The following is a 16,369-nucleotide window of genomic DNA, read 5'->3' as shown; positions in this document are numbered from 1 at the left end:
CCCTGTGTGCTCTCCGTGTTGCTGGGGCTCGCACAGGCCTCTGTGGAGTCGAAACCAGGAAGAGACTTTTATTGACTCTAGCCCTTAGTGCTCAAGCTTTTGCAAATAAGGGAGCTTTTCATCAGAGTACAGGACAAAAAGTGACGAGCTTTCCGTCCACATTTGTACTGCATATCCCAGCTAGTCTCTTGATGTGAATAGATACTGGACAAGGGGAGCGTTTGGGCAAGTTATCTCTTTATGTACTTTGTTGGAAATGCTCAGTGGTTGTTTCAAGAGTCAGGGCATACTGACCGCTGTCACATGAAAGTAGTATTAATGAGCTTGTTATCCTAAACTGAGCTTGTTATCCTAAACCACATCAGGTGAATGGTGCGGGAAAAAAATATAAATCTACGATCAGTCATGAACCAGACATCAGAAGGGTCTGAGTCGGAGGAACGCTGTGGTACCCTGGTAGCAGGACAGTGAACTGGGCAACACGAAGAGCTGGGGACAAAGCCCAAAATAGTGCAATGTGCATGCCCACTGGCTCTTCAGAGCTGCATTAAGAGGATTGGGGTTTGGAGACTGGTAGGGTGGCCTGCCGCTATCGGCAGGGTGTCTGTGAAGGCAGCAGCTGTTCTGTGTTCATTTCCAGGCAAGCATCCCAGAAACTGCACAAATAAGTCAACAAAAAATTGACCCGAATTTATAGTACTGTATAATTATTTTGTATTTTTCATTAATATTTCTGGTATCTGTCTACACTGAATCTATAGGAGATGCTCGTTACAGAAAAGGGGTCTCTAATGTGGATGGGTTTTGTCATCAGCTGTTTGAATGGAAGAGTGGAGAACATCTGCACAAGGGGAGGTGTGAGCAGGATGTTTGGGGAGTGGGGGGTCAGGGTCATTTAATCTCATGTCAGAACACACTTAGATTTGATACCTGAAGTCAGTCAGGACGATGCTTTTCAGGGAGAGTAAAATCTGCTGCTTTAAAGTGGTAGTGGGAGAAAGAGGCTTCGTGATGCTGAACACAAATGGTCTTTCACCCTTTTGAAACCTGTGACTTCGTTGGGATCGAAACAGTGGGAAGCAGGTGTATTTGCAATGGAAAGTATGCGGTGCAAGAAACTCCCTGTTCCTCCTTCCCCTGCCCTGCGCCCTACCCTTCCCAGCCCTGTCACCCTGCAGGTGACACGGGATGGGGAGCCTGCCACGGGGCACTAGTGGGGGAGGTGGGATCCACCAAGTACTGTCATACATCAGGCAGTGATGATGGGCAGTGACTGCCTGCCTGGACCTTTGGGATCCACTGCTGAACAGTTTAAATCGCAGACTACAGTGTTACTATGGGACACCTCAACAGATCTCTGTTCACAAAATAAGGAAATGAATGGGCCTGTTCCCGAAACCAAATGCATGAATCATTCATCAGAAATGTAGCAATAAGGAAGATTATAAAAATAAGGGGGAAGGTCATCTGCCAAGATATTAAGGATCTGGGCTTGGTTCAGTGTTTTTCAATGATGGTTCATCAATGGTTTGGGAAAGGGAGAGGGGGAGAAGAGTGATATGGCAAAGTTCTTCTGACCGTTCCAGTATAAACTTTCATAAGAAAGACCCAGGTCTTCGTTCGAGAAGAAAAGTGGTAAAAATAACGTGTGCGACAAGGCATTCTGCGAGACCTGTGGGGCTGTTGCTGACAGCAATCTGCACAGCTGTCGCGTCGTCATTGCGGGCAGGTGGAAGGAGTGTTGGAGGGTGCTTGGTTTGTGGGATCTGATTAGTAGCGTTCAGCTTTAGGTTGCCTTTAATTTGCTTTTGCTGAGTTTGTTAAGTCTAATGTACGGTAGTGCAGATATTTTTTCCATGTATGTTGGTGGCTCCTCTCTGTGGGAAGATGCGCTCTAATTAATGAAAACAGTGAAGTGAAGAAGATAGGAAAGTCACGTGTGCCAGTGGGTCACAGAGGCTGGTGGAGAAGATCACCTAGGCCTTTCTACACTGTCTTTCCTTGTCAGAGCCTTTTCCGCAACTTTGGGAAATGATTGCAGGCTCTGCTGGTCCTGGGGCAGAACCAGGCTGGGGGCAATCTGCTTCATCCTGATGTCAGGGCATACTGTGCCCAGAGCAAAGTGGGATTGGTGTTTTTGGCAGAGCCATTGTTCTGGCAGCTGTCGTCTCACCTGGGTCCAACAGTGGTCCTCTACAGCTCTGTTTCTGAGGTCAGTAGCTCCATTTTCTGTCCTATGTACATCCCTTCTCCATCTGGGGAGGGGGCACTGGACCCTGAGGGGTTGTCTCCTTCTGGTCTGCTGGAGAGTGAGAGCCGCCAGCCTACAGTTTAGCAGTGTTTGGGAGAGGGAGCCCAACCTGCTCGGCGCTGCGGGGCTGTCCTCTGAGCGTACTGGGGAGGCAACAGTGCCGTTCCATGACTGCAGATGCTGGTGGCATTCCTCTGCGTCCTTCTGTCTTGCCACGAGCTGCGGGAATGGTCAGACAATAGACAATAGACTGTAATATCTCTGAAAAACATGTCATACGGATGTGTTTTGGCAAGCATTGGGTGAAAGAATTTAAGGCATTACATTATTTATCAAAAGCATTAGCCTTAGGTAATGCACATACATTTTTTTTTCTTTATCTTCACATCTATACCTTTGTATACGTAATTTAAAACATTTTTCAGTAGAAAGTAAGGTTAATATTTTCCAGCTAGAAGACGCCTTTTATCTCATAAGCTGCCAGACCTCTGTGCCGGCTGCATGCAAATGCCACCACTTTGGAAACAAAGAGTGGCAGGTAAAAAGTGGGTTGGATCATCCACAAAGTGCGAGAATGGGGAAGAAAAATATTTTTAGCCAAAGACTGTAAGGCAAAGCCTTTCTTTGTGGCAAAAAGCAGCATGAGGTCTTTCACGACTACATAAAGGAGTTTTACAAACTGGAAAAAAATAATCTCTCACAAGGCCCAAACAGAGCAAATAACATGAGTGATATTCAATTAACCCTTCAGAAATACGGGTTAAGGATGATAATTTATCTGCGTTTTCAGACTGCCATTGACAAATTCCTGCGTAAGATCCTATTAAGGGGAGATTGCAGTAAGAGGGTGAAAAGCCTCAGAACTTGGCCAAGAAATAGAGGATAAGTGGCAGGAGTAAATGATCAGGTTTTTATCACCGCGGAAGTTTAGTAGCTGGATTCTCTGAGTGTTATGTAATAGGGCTGCAGTTGAAATATTATTTAACAATCCTTAATTACTCATTTGTATTAGAAGGTTCTAAATAAATGCTGCTAGTTTAAGGAAGGGAGCAGGCAATAACTGAGCAGTCAGTGAAAACATTTATGCAGCATACAGAGGTCATTCAGGAAAGTAAATGTCTCGGCATGTAAAATATTTTAATGCCATTAAATGCATTGGCTGCTTTTCTGCATTATGTGTGTGTTTTATTCGGTTCTAGTTATCCCTTCCTAGGCTAAACAGAAGTCCAGGAAGACCAATGGGAGCGAGTAACCATATTTTAGTTGGATATATAAGTGAAAAAAGCCAGAATTGGTCAGTTCAGAGGAAGGATGCACAGATGGAGATATCACATAAGTAAGCAAAATGTACTGTTTCTCATAAAGGAGAACAAAAGCATAATTGCTAAAATAAAAAGGTGAGAAATTTGAAAGCCAGTGTAAAAGATACAGCTCTTTCTAAATGTAAACTGTTGTTCACCTACGGAGTGCTGCCTTTTGTACGCCTCTGAAATTAAGACTTTTTTTCCGATCGGCATTAAATACATCTGATGAGTGAGGGAGCGCACTCGGGTAGGGAAAATTGCTATGTAGAGGGGAAATCTTTTGTGTTGGAGCCACTGGGAAGACATTCCTAAGAGAACAAGTTATCCAGCAAATATGCTCTGTCCTTTCCTTTTCTCTCAAACTGTGGCCACGACGGGAGGCAGGCGAGTGCCCTGGACGGTGTGCAGGTGGGAAGGTGTGCGTCAGTGCCTGCATTCCTGTATGCCCAGGGGATTTATCAGTGCAATTTGAACCTGACATTCCAGGGAGTGGACGTATTTTGAAGTGGATGCTTAAAGCATGGATTTATATCCTCTATGTACTTTCAGTCATCCATTGTCTCTTGTAATTCCCTGGGGCTGTTAATTATATATAGAAATCAAACAAAGTCTATGGGAGTGTCTAATATTTAAAGTGAAAGTCTAAGGCTTCCAGCGTCTGGGGCGAATTACTCTTTTCAGGCCTAACAAAGCTGGCAGAACTTCAGTTAATGGAAGGAGAGAACAATGGTGTGTTTCATCTGTGTTTTATGTAATTTGTGCACTTTATGAAGTGCTTGTATAATAATTATTTTATCCCTGAAAACCTGATAGATTCTTCTAATGGGTTTTGAATTAAATTTGCATTTGAATTGCATTATTTTCTTTCAACAAATTCATTGTTATCTCCAACTGCAGTGTGGATGGAGGAATCACTTGAAACATAATACAGAAGTAGCGCTGCAGACCTCAGCAGCCTGAAAAATAATTGAAGTGAAGTAAGGAATGTTAACAAGCTCAAATGTCATCATCTTCCAAAAACTGACATTTAAGCTGATCCACATTCGCTCTCCTCCTTTATGTGGAATACAAAACCGCATACATTGTGGAGTAACTAAAAGAAATGTTTGGTGGAGTTGGTGAAGAAACAGTGGACATGTTATTTTTGTATTAGCTCTTGTATAGCCACATTTGAGCCTGTTTAAAAAAAAATGTAGTTTGTGTAGTGTAAAGATGTTGGGGGAAGGGATAATGAGTTCCTACTGAATACTAATTGCCTACGAGTTGTTCAGGGAGACTGTATAAGAATGGAGGATTTGTTGTAAATTAGTCACTAGCTGTATTGTGCATTGCTGTGAGGTTAGACCAGAGCTGTAAAGGTGCCAGCTCTACAAAATCCTTATGATTCACTGTCAAACTTGGTGACTGTGTGAAGGAGAAAATACTATTCAGACTAAATATTATTGGAAAGAGAGCTCCTCTAACGACAGTGTAATCTTTCTTTGTAACACTTAAAGCTTTAAGCTCATTTGAGCTAGGAAGATGGGAGCGACGGATTTTGAGTGGGTTATCGCCGCTTTTCCAGCTGCAACATCCCAAGGTCTGCCAAAGTTGTAAACAGTGAGAGGAGGGGTATTGCTCTGAAGTAGTATAGGGTCCAGTGGATTGATTAGTGCTCTTAGTTTACTGTTAATCTTTGGCTTCTTTAATTCCAGCATTTTGCCTGTCCTTAATTTCAGAGCCCTTGTAAACCCTGCTTTTAACATGGAAACAAAACTTTGAAAAGCTTGCAATAGTTTGTGTACTTTTGAAAGATATTCTCTCATTCCTTACTCGGCTCCTATTGTTTTCATTTACATCAAAATGGAAAGGTGAGTTAATGATTCATTGGCACACAATGACCTTTTAAATAGCTCTGGACCACGATGCAGCAGCGCAGCTCGAAGCTCTCATACTTTAACCTCCTTGCTTCTGTCTTAATATTTGCAGCCTGATCTGTCTGCATGCCTGGACGCCTGAAGAGAGCAAACATTTACAGCTTCTCCCTCCCCTGTGTTTAGTGGGCAATTTGATCCTTCTTTGTCCATTCCTTTATTTTACATCACTCTTAGACTTGACTTGCTATTGAGAGCAACCAAGTGCAACTTTGGGAATCTGCTCTCTGTTTATTTAGCACAAAAATGGACTCAGACTCTGATTCACCTTTTAATTACTCTTGGCCTTCCTTACCTAAAATGAGGATTCGAAGAAGGGCATCCAAACCAGGTAGAAAAAGCTGTCTTCTTTTAAATGACTCTTGTGTAATACCTCTGCCTCCTTTTCATTGTCTGGTTGTGTGCAGGTGGCTATAAACAGCTCGCATGAGGTAGATATTATTTCTGTTGAAAGTCTACCTCACTGTTAGGTAGACTCACTTGCTTTTGCAGGTAACAGTGTTGGAACTTGTTAAGTAAGAAAAAAGTGTTTTCTCCAAATGATGTGCTGTTCTTTAAAATTGTTTTTCTTTCTTTACTTTCTTATGGCTTTTTTCTCCTTCTAGTTGCATGTGTAGCTCTTGCTGAGCAGCTCTCGCAGCCTGGGAGCTGCACGGCACGGCAGCAGCTGCAGAAAGCTCTGCTGGTTACACTTGTTTTTGTTTAGGGTGAACTTGGTAATTCAAATATGCCTCAACAGCTAATGTGATTTTTTTTTTTTTAAGTTATGTAAAAAAATCTCACCAGAATGTAAAAGAAAGCGACAGGGTCGCTTACTGTCTTAGCACAGTTAGACATTTCCTCCTTTGTGGAGAATTCTTTGGAAGGTAAGCATTATAAGTGTTGTCAGTATGATAAAGGGGGTTTTAAGGAGGTTGAAAGGCACTAACCAGCAGGTTTATGTTAGGAATAATTATTGTTGAAAGCTTTAATGAGGAAAGATAAATTTTTACTACATTTAAAAGCAAAGAAATTAAGACAAAGAATGGCAAAAAATGTAATTTGTGCTTCCTTCCATAAAATTGCTTTTTTGTGTTTCAGAAAGAAAAAAAAAAAAGTAAGAGAAGTAAAATCCATCCATGTCATTAAAGTCAATGAGCCGGGAGAATCATGTTTACACAGACTGAAACTTTCACCTAGTTTTAGTGAAAAATGTGTACAGAGTTCACATTTTAACATGCAGAACACTTTCTGAACTTTTAACTTTTATTCAGGGGGAAATCCAGTATTTCCCAAGTGCGTAAGAGTTTCTGTAGTGCGTATGGAAGCACATGCAATTTGCTAAGAGGATGGAACATATTGCAAGTTGCACGGTGTGTTTTCTTTCCATCTCTCATGAGGACTTGCTTTATCTGTAAATGCTGTAGCTGCACACCCGTGCTCCATGGCTCTTTTTGTTGTTGTTGTTGTTTGTTTGTTTTTAATACTTTAGCTGTGTTGTAAAGCACTGTATACTGATCTGGTGTTTGCATGTTTTAGTGTTGCATCTCGCTTCCCATCCGTTAGTAGTACTCCAACACGTATGGCTTGTATGCACACCTGACCATATCTGTGGGTTGTTGGAGCAAGAAAGTGCTCTTGGGCGCATGTGCACGTTTTAGTGGTGAAGTGCTTGGGGAATTGAAATCTGGGCTGCCCACGGCAGGGGAGAAGTGACTCTGCAAGGGGACAGCAGGCTCATGATTTACGCTTGTGATCTATGGGGTTTTTTGGTAGTATCCGAACATGGCGAGTCGATCCCAGCACGCAGGTGTGGGGCACGTACCTCTGAGCTGCATTTCCCTCATGCAGGAGTTCAGGTCTGAGTGAACAGGAGACCTGTCGTGCCCAGCAGGAAGCGGTGCGCGATTCTTCCTCCCCACCCTAAAAGTCACGAAGTCACTGTTGTGTATCTGCGCTGGCTGCTCCAGCTGATTTGGGCACAGAAATGTCAGCCTCTTCCCCTCCCTTCTGAACCAGGAGGTTGTTGGTTTCCTGGTCTGGGGCTGCTCTCCCTGGGAGGCAGGGGAGCTGTGCAGACCTCCGGTGGGAGATTCCAAAGTGGAAGGTCTTACACCCTGCTTTGCACCATACACATCAGTGGTTTCAGATTTTAAATTCCCTCTGTGCCCAAGGTCGGCATTTGTCCCTGCTCTGGGACCTCTCACGCTGGGTGGTCGAGCCTCCACCTTCCCCTGGGCTCCTGGGGGGTGGCAGGAGACATGGGCAGCCTGCGCAGCTTTGGGCCATGCATCGCAGACTCACTCCCTCTTGCTGAGGCTGCGTGTGCATGGCATAGTTAAAGGTTAATTAGGCTCAACAGAGAATGTGAACATGACTGTGTCTTAGTGATTGGGCTGGGGAGGGGATCTAAATTTTGTTCCTTGCTGCTAGACCTCTAATGGTATTTATTTTGTTATTTGATGTGAAACGGCCATAAGGCAGGTCTCTGTTCCCCTGCCTTCGTGTTGCGTAGTCCTACCTGTTCAGGGGCAGTGATGCTCAAGGCCTTTTTAGAGGCTTTAACAGCCTTCAAGGGTGCTGAGAATATGTGTCTCTGACAAGTCTGTCCCACTGGAAGTTATGCAGCGAGTCCATTTGGGCAGAGGTAGGAACTGAAATGAAGCATCTCATGTCTTGAGAAAGTACTTTATCTGCTATACTGTTGTATAAAATGAGATACCAACTTATTTCTGTTTGTATATTCATTTGTATTGTAGGTAAGGTGCCTGCTTCAGGGAGGGAAGTCGGGGATATGGATCCCATGTTGGAAAGGGATGCTTTCTCATATCCCACAGTTAGGTGACAAAGATCAGTCAACGACTGACAAGTGCCTTTATCCTCAGTGTTTCTTAGTAGCTGCTTCAGGACCACATCTCAAACATGATGGTATGAGATCTAGCATCCAGATGCCCAGTCCTCCCAACATGATATACAGGAAATGTCGTGCTTTGGTTTCCACTCCATAGATTTATAACAGTTAAATGTTCGTTTTTATGTCAACAGCACTTCAAAGCTGACCTCGCTTTACACTGTGTGTAATGCTGTTCTTACGTACTTGCTTAATTTTGCTGTCACGAGTAGTTGCACTGTGTGGATGAAGCACTAAGACACCTGAATGAGGGATGCCTATCCCCCATCGAAACTGGTTTTATGGTCCACATCTACAGATGTGTGTGTCATTTCAGTCAGCCCCTTGCCAGGAACATGTGGGCTTCTTTCTCCAAGTTCAGGTGACCGCTGCTGGATTTAGAGGAGTATTTCTGCAGTTGTGCATGACCCATGTGCTTAGCTGTCTGCATTTTTCGCTGACTTCATAGCTCTGTTACTTCCAGTTATACGTTAACCTCTACTCAGATTGCTGGGGGTCAATGTGATGAGCTGTCTGAAAACTATTCATTGTGTCTCAAGAAGGGAATTTGTAATTTCTTTCCTGGCTCTTGGCTTTGTTCACATTGATGTATTTCACTTCTCTTTTGCTGTGTACTCTCTCATAAAGTGATTTAAGTTTTGATTTTTGTGGAAAATAGTCAGTGTTGTGTTCTTGCCATTTTTCGACACGGGTGATTCAAGGCTATATGTTTTCTTATGCCAACATAGAGTATGTTTTGAATTACTGCTATGATGATCATGTGTTTCTTTTAAAGTATTTTATAAGGTTTTATGCCTGGTAAAATGTGCAGCCTTTGCTGTATAACTTTGATGACAACATGGCAGAAGATGTAGAAAACTCGTGTGTAGTTATGCGTTGTTCAAGGTCTTTTCTTTTATCCATGTTTGGGTATTATCTTTCCCAGCACTGTGGCTTTTGTTCATCTACATCTAAATAACACATACATCTTTCTCGACTGTTTACCAGGCAGATGGCAGAGAGCCAGAGGCTCTGCTAAAGGAGACGTGCCTCTGTCTTAATGTTTTTCTGTGGCCATGGCACAGTATACAACCAGAGAGCGTTCAGCTCTGGCAGGATGATCAGCTTGGTGCGTTGTGCTTGCTGGGTTGTTTCACTAGCAGAGCAACTCAGCTGTGTCATATTCAGGTAATTTTTACCTTAGTGAGCATCTCGAAGTCCATTACCAACCCTTTTCAGATCTAAAACTGTTTGGGACACCTTCACAAGAAGTGCCAGATTGGCCTGGCAGTCTTATCTGTCTTTCCATAAGCTGTGCTGAAGTTTTGTGTCTGCAGTGAGAATAAGTATTTTGAATGGGTAGAGGAGATTTTTGAGACATTTTGTTTGAAAATGCATTTTGTTGATACTCCTCATCTTTCAGGCAAGGACGGCCTTGCTGCATGTTACTCCTGGTAGTGCAACCAGCTATTACCTGCTGCCATGCTAACCTGGAGGAAGGTCTGCTGATGGTCCCCATAAGACTGATATGACTTGTAGCCAGCGAGGCAAGCTGGAGGCGATTAGTGGGGCTGTAGGAATGCAGTGCATGTTGTGGACATTTGCGATGGTTTTGTCACTTTTTAAACTATGTGGGCCTGTCCCGTGGAAATAAGTTACTGGCACGGTCAATGTGTAATTAATAATGCTCTCTCCTGCATTCAGCAAAGTCTTGAAATACTTCTCTTATTACAAAGTTAGTTTGATGTAGTCATCCCTTCACACACATTTGAAATTGGGGGGGAGAGTGGAATTAAGGAGCTACAATTGGGATCGTATTTTAACAGAAAGCGCGAAATAACCTGCTACTTTTCGTCTGTTGATTTAAAACCCCAACGAATATTTATTTAGACATCTCACCTTTAACAACAGACTGACAGGAACATTGCTGGAAGAACGTATGGCATTTAGCAATGATAATCAATAAAGATTTATCGACAGAAAGTACTGCAGATAACATATTCTGATCTATCTTCTTGTATTTGCAGCAGCTTTCTTCAGAAGTTGTTATGTAGGTCGTTACTCTCTTAGAAAATTTAAAAATCATGTAAAATGTGGTATTAGAAATTGCTGTATAAATAAAAACGTGAAGTAATAGGGGGATTTTGTTGTTTCTGGCTTGGGACGTGTAATTCATAGTGCATTAACTGACTGTAGAGACCTCAGCAGTGTGGACTGTAGCGGAGGTCAAGAAATGGTCTCCACAGGCTTGAGTTTACACGGTGATTTAGGAACCCCTAACGCCTGGGCTGTTTTTCAGGGGTATGTATTGAACCTTTGCAGCCTAACACTGGAGCCGAATACCACACCTGCCAGCTGTACCCAGTGGGTTTATGTACAAGAGGGAGCGTGTGCTGGGGAAGGTAATAAGCATGCAAGAAGTAATGGAGAGCCTGACATTTTTTTCCATTGTGGCTGTTGGTTTAAGACTAAGACTTAAGAAAGTCCTGCTAGTTTTGTCAAATCACATTTCCATATGATTTCAGCTGCCAAGTCTGATGAACTGCTGTAGAAAACAATGCTTTTATGCTATTTATAAACAAAGGCTTTAGGATCTTGGCAGACATAAGGAAATGGTGTGTAGTTTTAGCAGTTCTCAAGATGTCAGTCACTAAAATAACGTTAAAACTCTTGCAGGAGGGAGAAGCCAAATGAGAAGCGTAAGGATGTTTAATGGTATGAGATCCTGCAAGGCCTGCCAGGACTAGAAACCAAATAATTCGTAGTGTGCCATTTCTAAATGAGAATTTCCAGTTTTCTCTAAGTATAGAGCTTTCTCTTCTTTGGCTTTATGAGATAGCATCTTAAAATTAAATAAAAGCTGTGGTGTAGCATTGCAGTTTTGGCAGTGGTCTGGGGCTTTTTTTTTTCCAAAGTTACAAATGCTCTAGACCTTGAGAAGTGTAGTTTCTGATCCAGTGCCATTTCCTCATTATAACTTTTCTTGCAATCTGATGGCCACAGGCATCTTGGATGGTGCTTTGAACAACCTGGTCGAGTTGAAGGTGGCCCTGCTCATGTCAGGGGGTTTTGACTAGATGATCTTTAAAGTTTCCTTCCAACGTAGACCATGCTATATGATTCTGTGATCTTCCAAAAGCAGTTATATTGCTTTAGGAATACATCTTAAGGAAAGTCTTCAGTGGTACCTTTTCCTTTCCACCTTTCCAGAAAATACATTTCTGATGCAGACTAAGAAGGATTTTTTTTCATGATTTTCAATAACAGGGATTAAGTTTATTGAGAGTTTTTACTTCAGATGTTTTGCTGGGTTTAATACTTTCTCTGTGACGTCATTCTTATGCTAGTCTATCACAGTTCACTTCTAATGGCAATGCTTGACTTACAGCATCCGAAACTAAGGAAAATTACATGACAACTGTAATTTTTTCTTTTAGTCTAGAACACAACTAGTTTCCGCTTTGTCAAATTTTTGGTTGTTTAACAATCAGAAGATAATATAAGGCCTTGAGTACCAGCTCAAATACTGGATTGGTGCATGCTCTTCATACTTACAAACAGCTTTAAGATAAGGGAGCCTGCAGGACAGACTGACAGTGTTTCTGTAGCACTCGGTTAGGTTTTCTGCTGCTCAATGCCGTGAAAAAAAAGAGTCAGCCCATGCAGCTTTTTATAATATTTGCAGTCACGAGCATGCTGTTGAAAACTAAACTCTGAACTTCTGTCAATGATTTCTGGTGAAACTGATAATTTCTAATTTCAGTACCAAAAGCAGATCAGATGCAGTCTTCATCCCAAACATTTTGTTCATAGGTCAAGTCTTGATTGATTGCTGTCACCCCGTAAAGGCACTGTCAATGGTATTTTGTTTATATCCCTCTTATAATTTTGTGGCTGTGTTTTGTTTTAAGAGCAGTAATCTGCTTTATTGGTTTAAGATTAGTGTTTATGTTGCTCACAGTAGGTAGAATGCTTCAGCAGAATCATTATTTGACTACAATGGAACAGTATTCTGATCATACAATGTATCAGATGTTAGGTGTTTAATATATAGGCCGTGCATATTTCATCTCAGTGCATAAATCTTGTCCTATGTACTTCTGCAACCACAGATCTCTACAAAGTTCTAGCTTAGGTGGAAAATAGAAGGTTTTGCTAAACAAGATACAGGAACACTTATTTTTAAATTATATGAATGATTCTGTGGAACCTTTCAGAGTTTTGTCAGCTATAGGCTTCTTGAACATAGAGCAAGTGTTAGGCAAGTGCAAAATGGGCAGATTTTTGAGTGGCCACACAAATATTACTCAAATCGTAATCCTAAGATTTGGTGCTTAATGTTTACCTTTGCCGTTTTTATAATAGTATATATACATGAGAATAAAATGGTTTGAGATTTAATAGCATATTTTCCACAATTTCTTTTTTCCAGAGCAGAGACACTCTACCCTTGATGTTCTCAGGAAACTCAAGGCTCCACCTACTTTCTTTGCTGCAACCAGACTTTCTGCCATGCTGAGTGGAAGTGATGAAGTATATGCAAACTGCATGGTAGTAGACCAAGTAAGCTTATGTTCGAACTTTTGGCAAATTTTTCATAATCTCCTGCTAAAATAACTTATTTGTGTGATAGTAGAATCTTCTGGATCTGTCAGCAGTGAGATGTGGCCAAATAGTAAAGCTCTAAAATAAAAACAGTAATACCTTACTCTTCTTAGCTGTATTTTGTAACCCATTGATGAGGTCTCATTTAAGAGATTCAGTTGATGATAGCAATTATTCTCCCTAACCTGTAGTGAGAACTCTTAAGGCAGCTCTTACTATCTTTTCTGTGTGTTTGTGAGCTAGACGTTATTTACTTCTTTCCAAGAAACATTAACACAATATAACTTGGTCATGTGTACTTCAGATTTTCTGAATTCTATGTACATTCACAAAAGAAATGAATTTGCTGTTGTGGGCTCATTGCAGTAGTTAATTGTAAGCTCGTAGCTCAGTTTATAGGTTCAGCAAAAATGAGATATTGCTGAAAAGGTGAAGTCGATGTCCTACAAGTGGCACGGAGCATTCTGATACTGGAGATCCTGACTTAGTATTCATGTTTCTGATTTATTTGTCACCAGAACTGGAGATGAGCCAGGGTGTCCGGACCAAATTATATTTTACATCACCATGTTGGACCTGAAATCCCTCTGCCACAGTCACACTCAGATATCATAGCTTGGACAGGGAGGGACTAGTTCAACTCTTGTGTACAGGAGTTGTGTGTAGTTAAACAGCTGCCAAATTCTGGTGGCATGTAGCTATGTTTCAGTGATGGTTGAAGTGATTAATTTATTTCTAACCTAATGTGGGCTCTCCCTGAAGTGAAAGTTGGAATATAGGTGTAAGAAATGATGTAATATATTAGAAGAAGACTGAGATTTTGCAAATATGATTTTTTTCTTTTTCCCTTTTTTTTTTCTTTCATTCCCTGAAACTTCTCAGCCGCTGCATTCACTGCAGATCTGGTTCATTGAAACCTCCATCTGCGCTGTCACAATCAGAGGTCCACATGTTCAAAATGCACCTAAGGTTACTAAGAAATGCATGAAATAATGACCTAGGAATGAGCAACTGGCAGAGGACTATATATGCAATCCCTGAACCCTTGATTTGAACAATATCCAGGTTGGAAGGACAGAGCTGCAGAGGTGCAGCTCAGTTACAGATACAGATGTTACCCGAGTATATTGCTGGGGAGTTCTTCAGCTTAGATTACTAACCTTTGCTCGATATGTAGTCACATCTAACTTTGTTAAATTGTTGTTTAGGGCTAAATTCTCCCTTAAGCACCACACAGGAGGAGCCGGAGCAGCTGCCGGAGGAGGTCCCTCTGGTGCTGAGGGGAAAGACTGCCTGGGCAGGAATAACTTTGAAGGGAGGAACAGCTGTGTAAGACCTTGGAGAAGCATTTTACCATTGGGCATCTCATCTGTACAACACAACAGAAGTACTTCCAGACTGGCATGTCATATCTTTGAACGCAAATATCGGCTGCTGTAAAAATGCCAGCAGTTCTTTCTTTCACTAAGAGAGACATCATTACGATGGGGATGAAAACACATTTCAAGTGGGATTGGAGAGGAGGAAGTCAGCTATGCGAAAGACCAGGGCTTTGGAGACGCTTGCAATCCTTCCTTTCTTCTTGCTTTTATACAGGCGCTTTTTGGAGGTTGAGTGTTTTCACTGGCCATGTGACTTCTCAGAATTATTCAGTGTCTAAATAGACAACAGTAGTATCTAACTAGTAGACTGTCCTGATTTTGGCTGAGGTAGAGTTAGTTGTTTGTAGCAGCTAGAAGAGCTCTGTGTTTTGGTTTTAGTCTGGGATTTGTTATGAGAAGAATGCTGATATTGCACTGGTGTTTATAGTTGGTGCTGAGACCTCAAGGACTTTTCAGCTGCCGTGTTTTTGCCAGTGTGCAGGAGCACAACAGGATAGAGGGGAGCGTGGCTGGGACAAAGAGCCCACAACTCCCCTTATGATTTGAACTTAAACTTGGGATTGAGGGCTAAATTGACCAATGAAGTATTCCATATAATGCAACATCATGCCCAGTACGTAGATGAGGGTTGGCTGGAAGGAAGGGCTTTTGCTCTTCCAGCGGCTCTCACTCTTAGACTCTTGGAGTGCTCTCTCGCTCTCACTCTCTTTTTGGGCCTCTCACTTGTTCAGGATTGCATGTCAGGACTTACCTGTTTTGGAATCGTTTACCGGGATGGGACGGGCATTGGTCACCAGGTGGTGAGCAATTACACTGTGCATTGCTTGTTTATATACGTTATTATCATTATACCTATATATACATATTATTGTTGTTGTTGTAATCTTGTTCTTATCTCAACCCACAGGTCTCCTTCCCTTTTCCCCTTTAATTCTCTTCCCCATCCCCTGAGGGTGGGGGAGGGTGAGTGAGTGGCTGTGTGGCGTTTAGTTGGTGGCCGGGCTAAACCATGACAAGACTGACCACGAACTATATTTTAATATCTTCGGTAGTGTTGACAGGAGAACTCAGTCTCAGTTGCACAAGAATTATTTGTTCCAGGGCCTAAACCCTGATCTCTGTACCTGACAAAACATAATTCCCAACTCCATTCCTGTCTTTGTGCAAGGGGAAGGGTTCTTCATGCCCGTAATTGCTTAATGACAAAAAATAAAGATTCCTTTCCCTTCCTCCCCTGGAGAACCTCTGTTCCAGGTCATGTATATTTATCTCAAAGCTTAGGAAATGGATGCTGGAAAATTAAAACTGCATGATGTGTAGGCTAATTTTTCCAAATTAAATTTCACAATGTTTGAACTCTCTGCCATATATCTCCCACACGAACGACTTATGCATATTTTTTGCTTGACTCAAGGATATTTTTTAATAAAAGCTATAAATATATGAATTGATATATTTAAGAAAAGGTGTAAACATGAGTGAGAAATCCATTAGACTTGTGAATACTAATTCATTGCTACTCCGATTATGGAAAAAAAGTAATGCAAGGTCTAGATTCTCTTAGCCGTATAACTTGCCTTCAATTCATGTGCTGTAAAAAGTAATAGGGAGAAAATAAAGGCAAAACATATAACCATAAATAAAATGTCAAACTAATCTGATCCTTTTTCCCTGGCAATACATCTTGTTGCTGCCTCTTACTAGCATTCATTTTTTCTCTGCAGGCTGGAGATTTAAAGACTAACTATGTTCATGGAGATGGTGTCAGCAGTGAAACATGTCTGAATCCCACCAACTCAAGCCTGATGGCTAAGAGCTCTTCGTCTCCCTCCCTTGAGGAGAATGACCAATATATGTGTGTTCCAAATGAAGGAAATCAAAAGCCAATGAAAAATGGAGAAAATGCAGGTTTAAGACCTACTGTTTCATCTTGTGATCCATATGGAGCAGATTCCTACCTTCCATTCAAGACCCATGGATTTATTAAGGATCGGGGCCAACTTTATGCTGACATGAAAAAAAGAAGGTATGGAACTGACTTGATG

At 41.8% G+C, this 16,369-nt stretch overlaps 1 protein-coding gene across 1 annotated transcript in view; it reads left to right on the top strand.

The window, feature by feature from the left end:
* The first annotated feature begins 5,714 nt into the window (after positions 1-5,714).
* ARHGEF28 (Rho guanine nucleotide exchange factor 28) overlaps positions 5,715-16,369 on the top strand; it is a 62,678-nt gene continuing 52,023 nt past the window's right edge. Inside the window, exons 1-3 of the mRNA XM_086629005.1 lie at positions 5,715-5,799; positions 12,770-12,900; positions 16,049-16,350. Of these exons, the coding sequence (XP_086485131.1) occupies positions 5,715-5,799; positions 12,770-12,900; positions 16,049-16,350 (518 nt within the window). The remainder of the gene's footprint in view (positions 5,800-12,769; positions 12,901-16,048; positions 16,351-16,369) is intronic.

The sequence above is a fragment of the Tauraco erythrolophus genome, chromosome Z (genome assembly GCF_009769465.1).
Source record: "Tauraco erythrolophus isolate bTauEry1 chromosome Z, bTauEry1.pri, whole genome shotgun sequence".
NCBI classification, from domain to species: domain Eukaryota; kingdom Metazoa; phylum Chordata; class Aves; order Musophagiformes; family Musophagidae; genus Tauraco; species Tauraco erythrolophus.
This window is presented reverse-complemented; position numbering and strand designations above follow the sequence as displayed.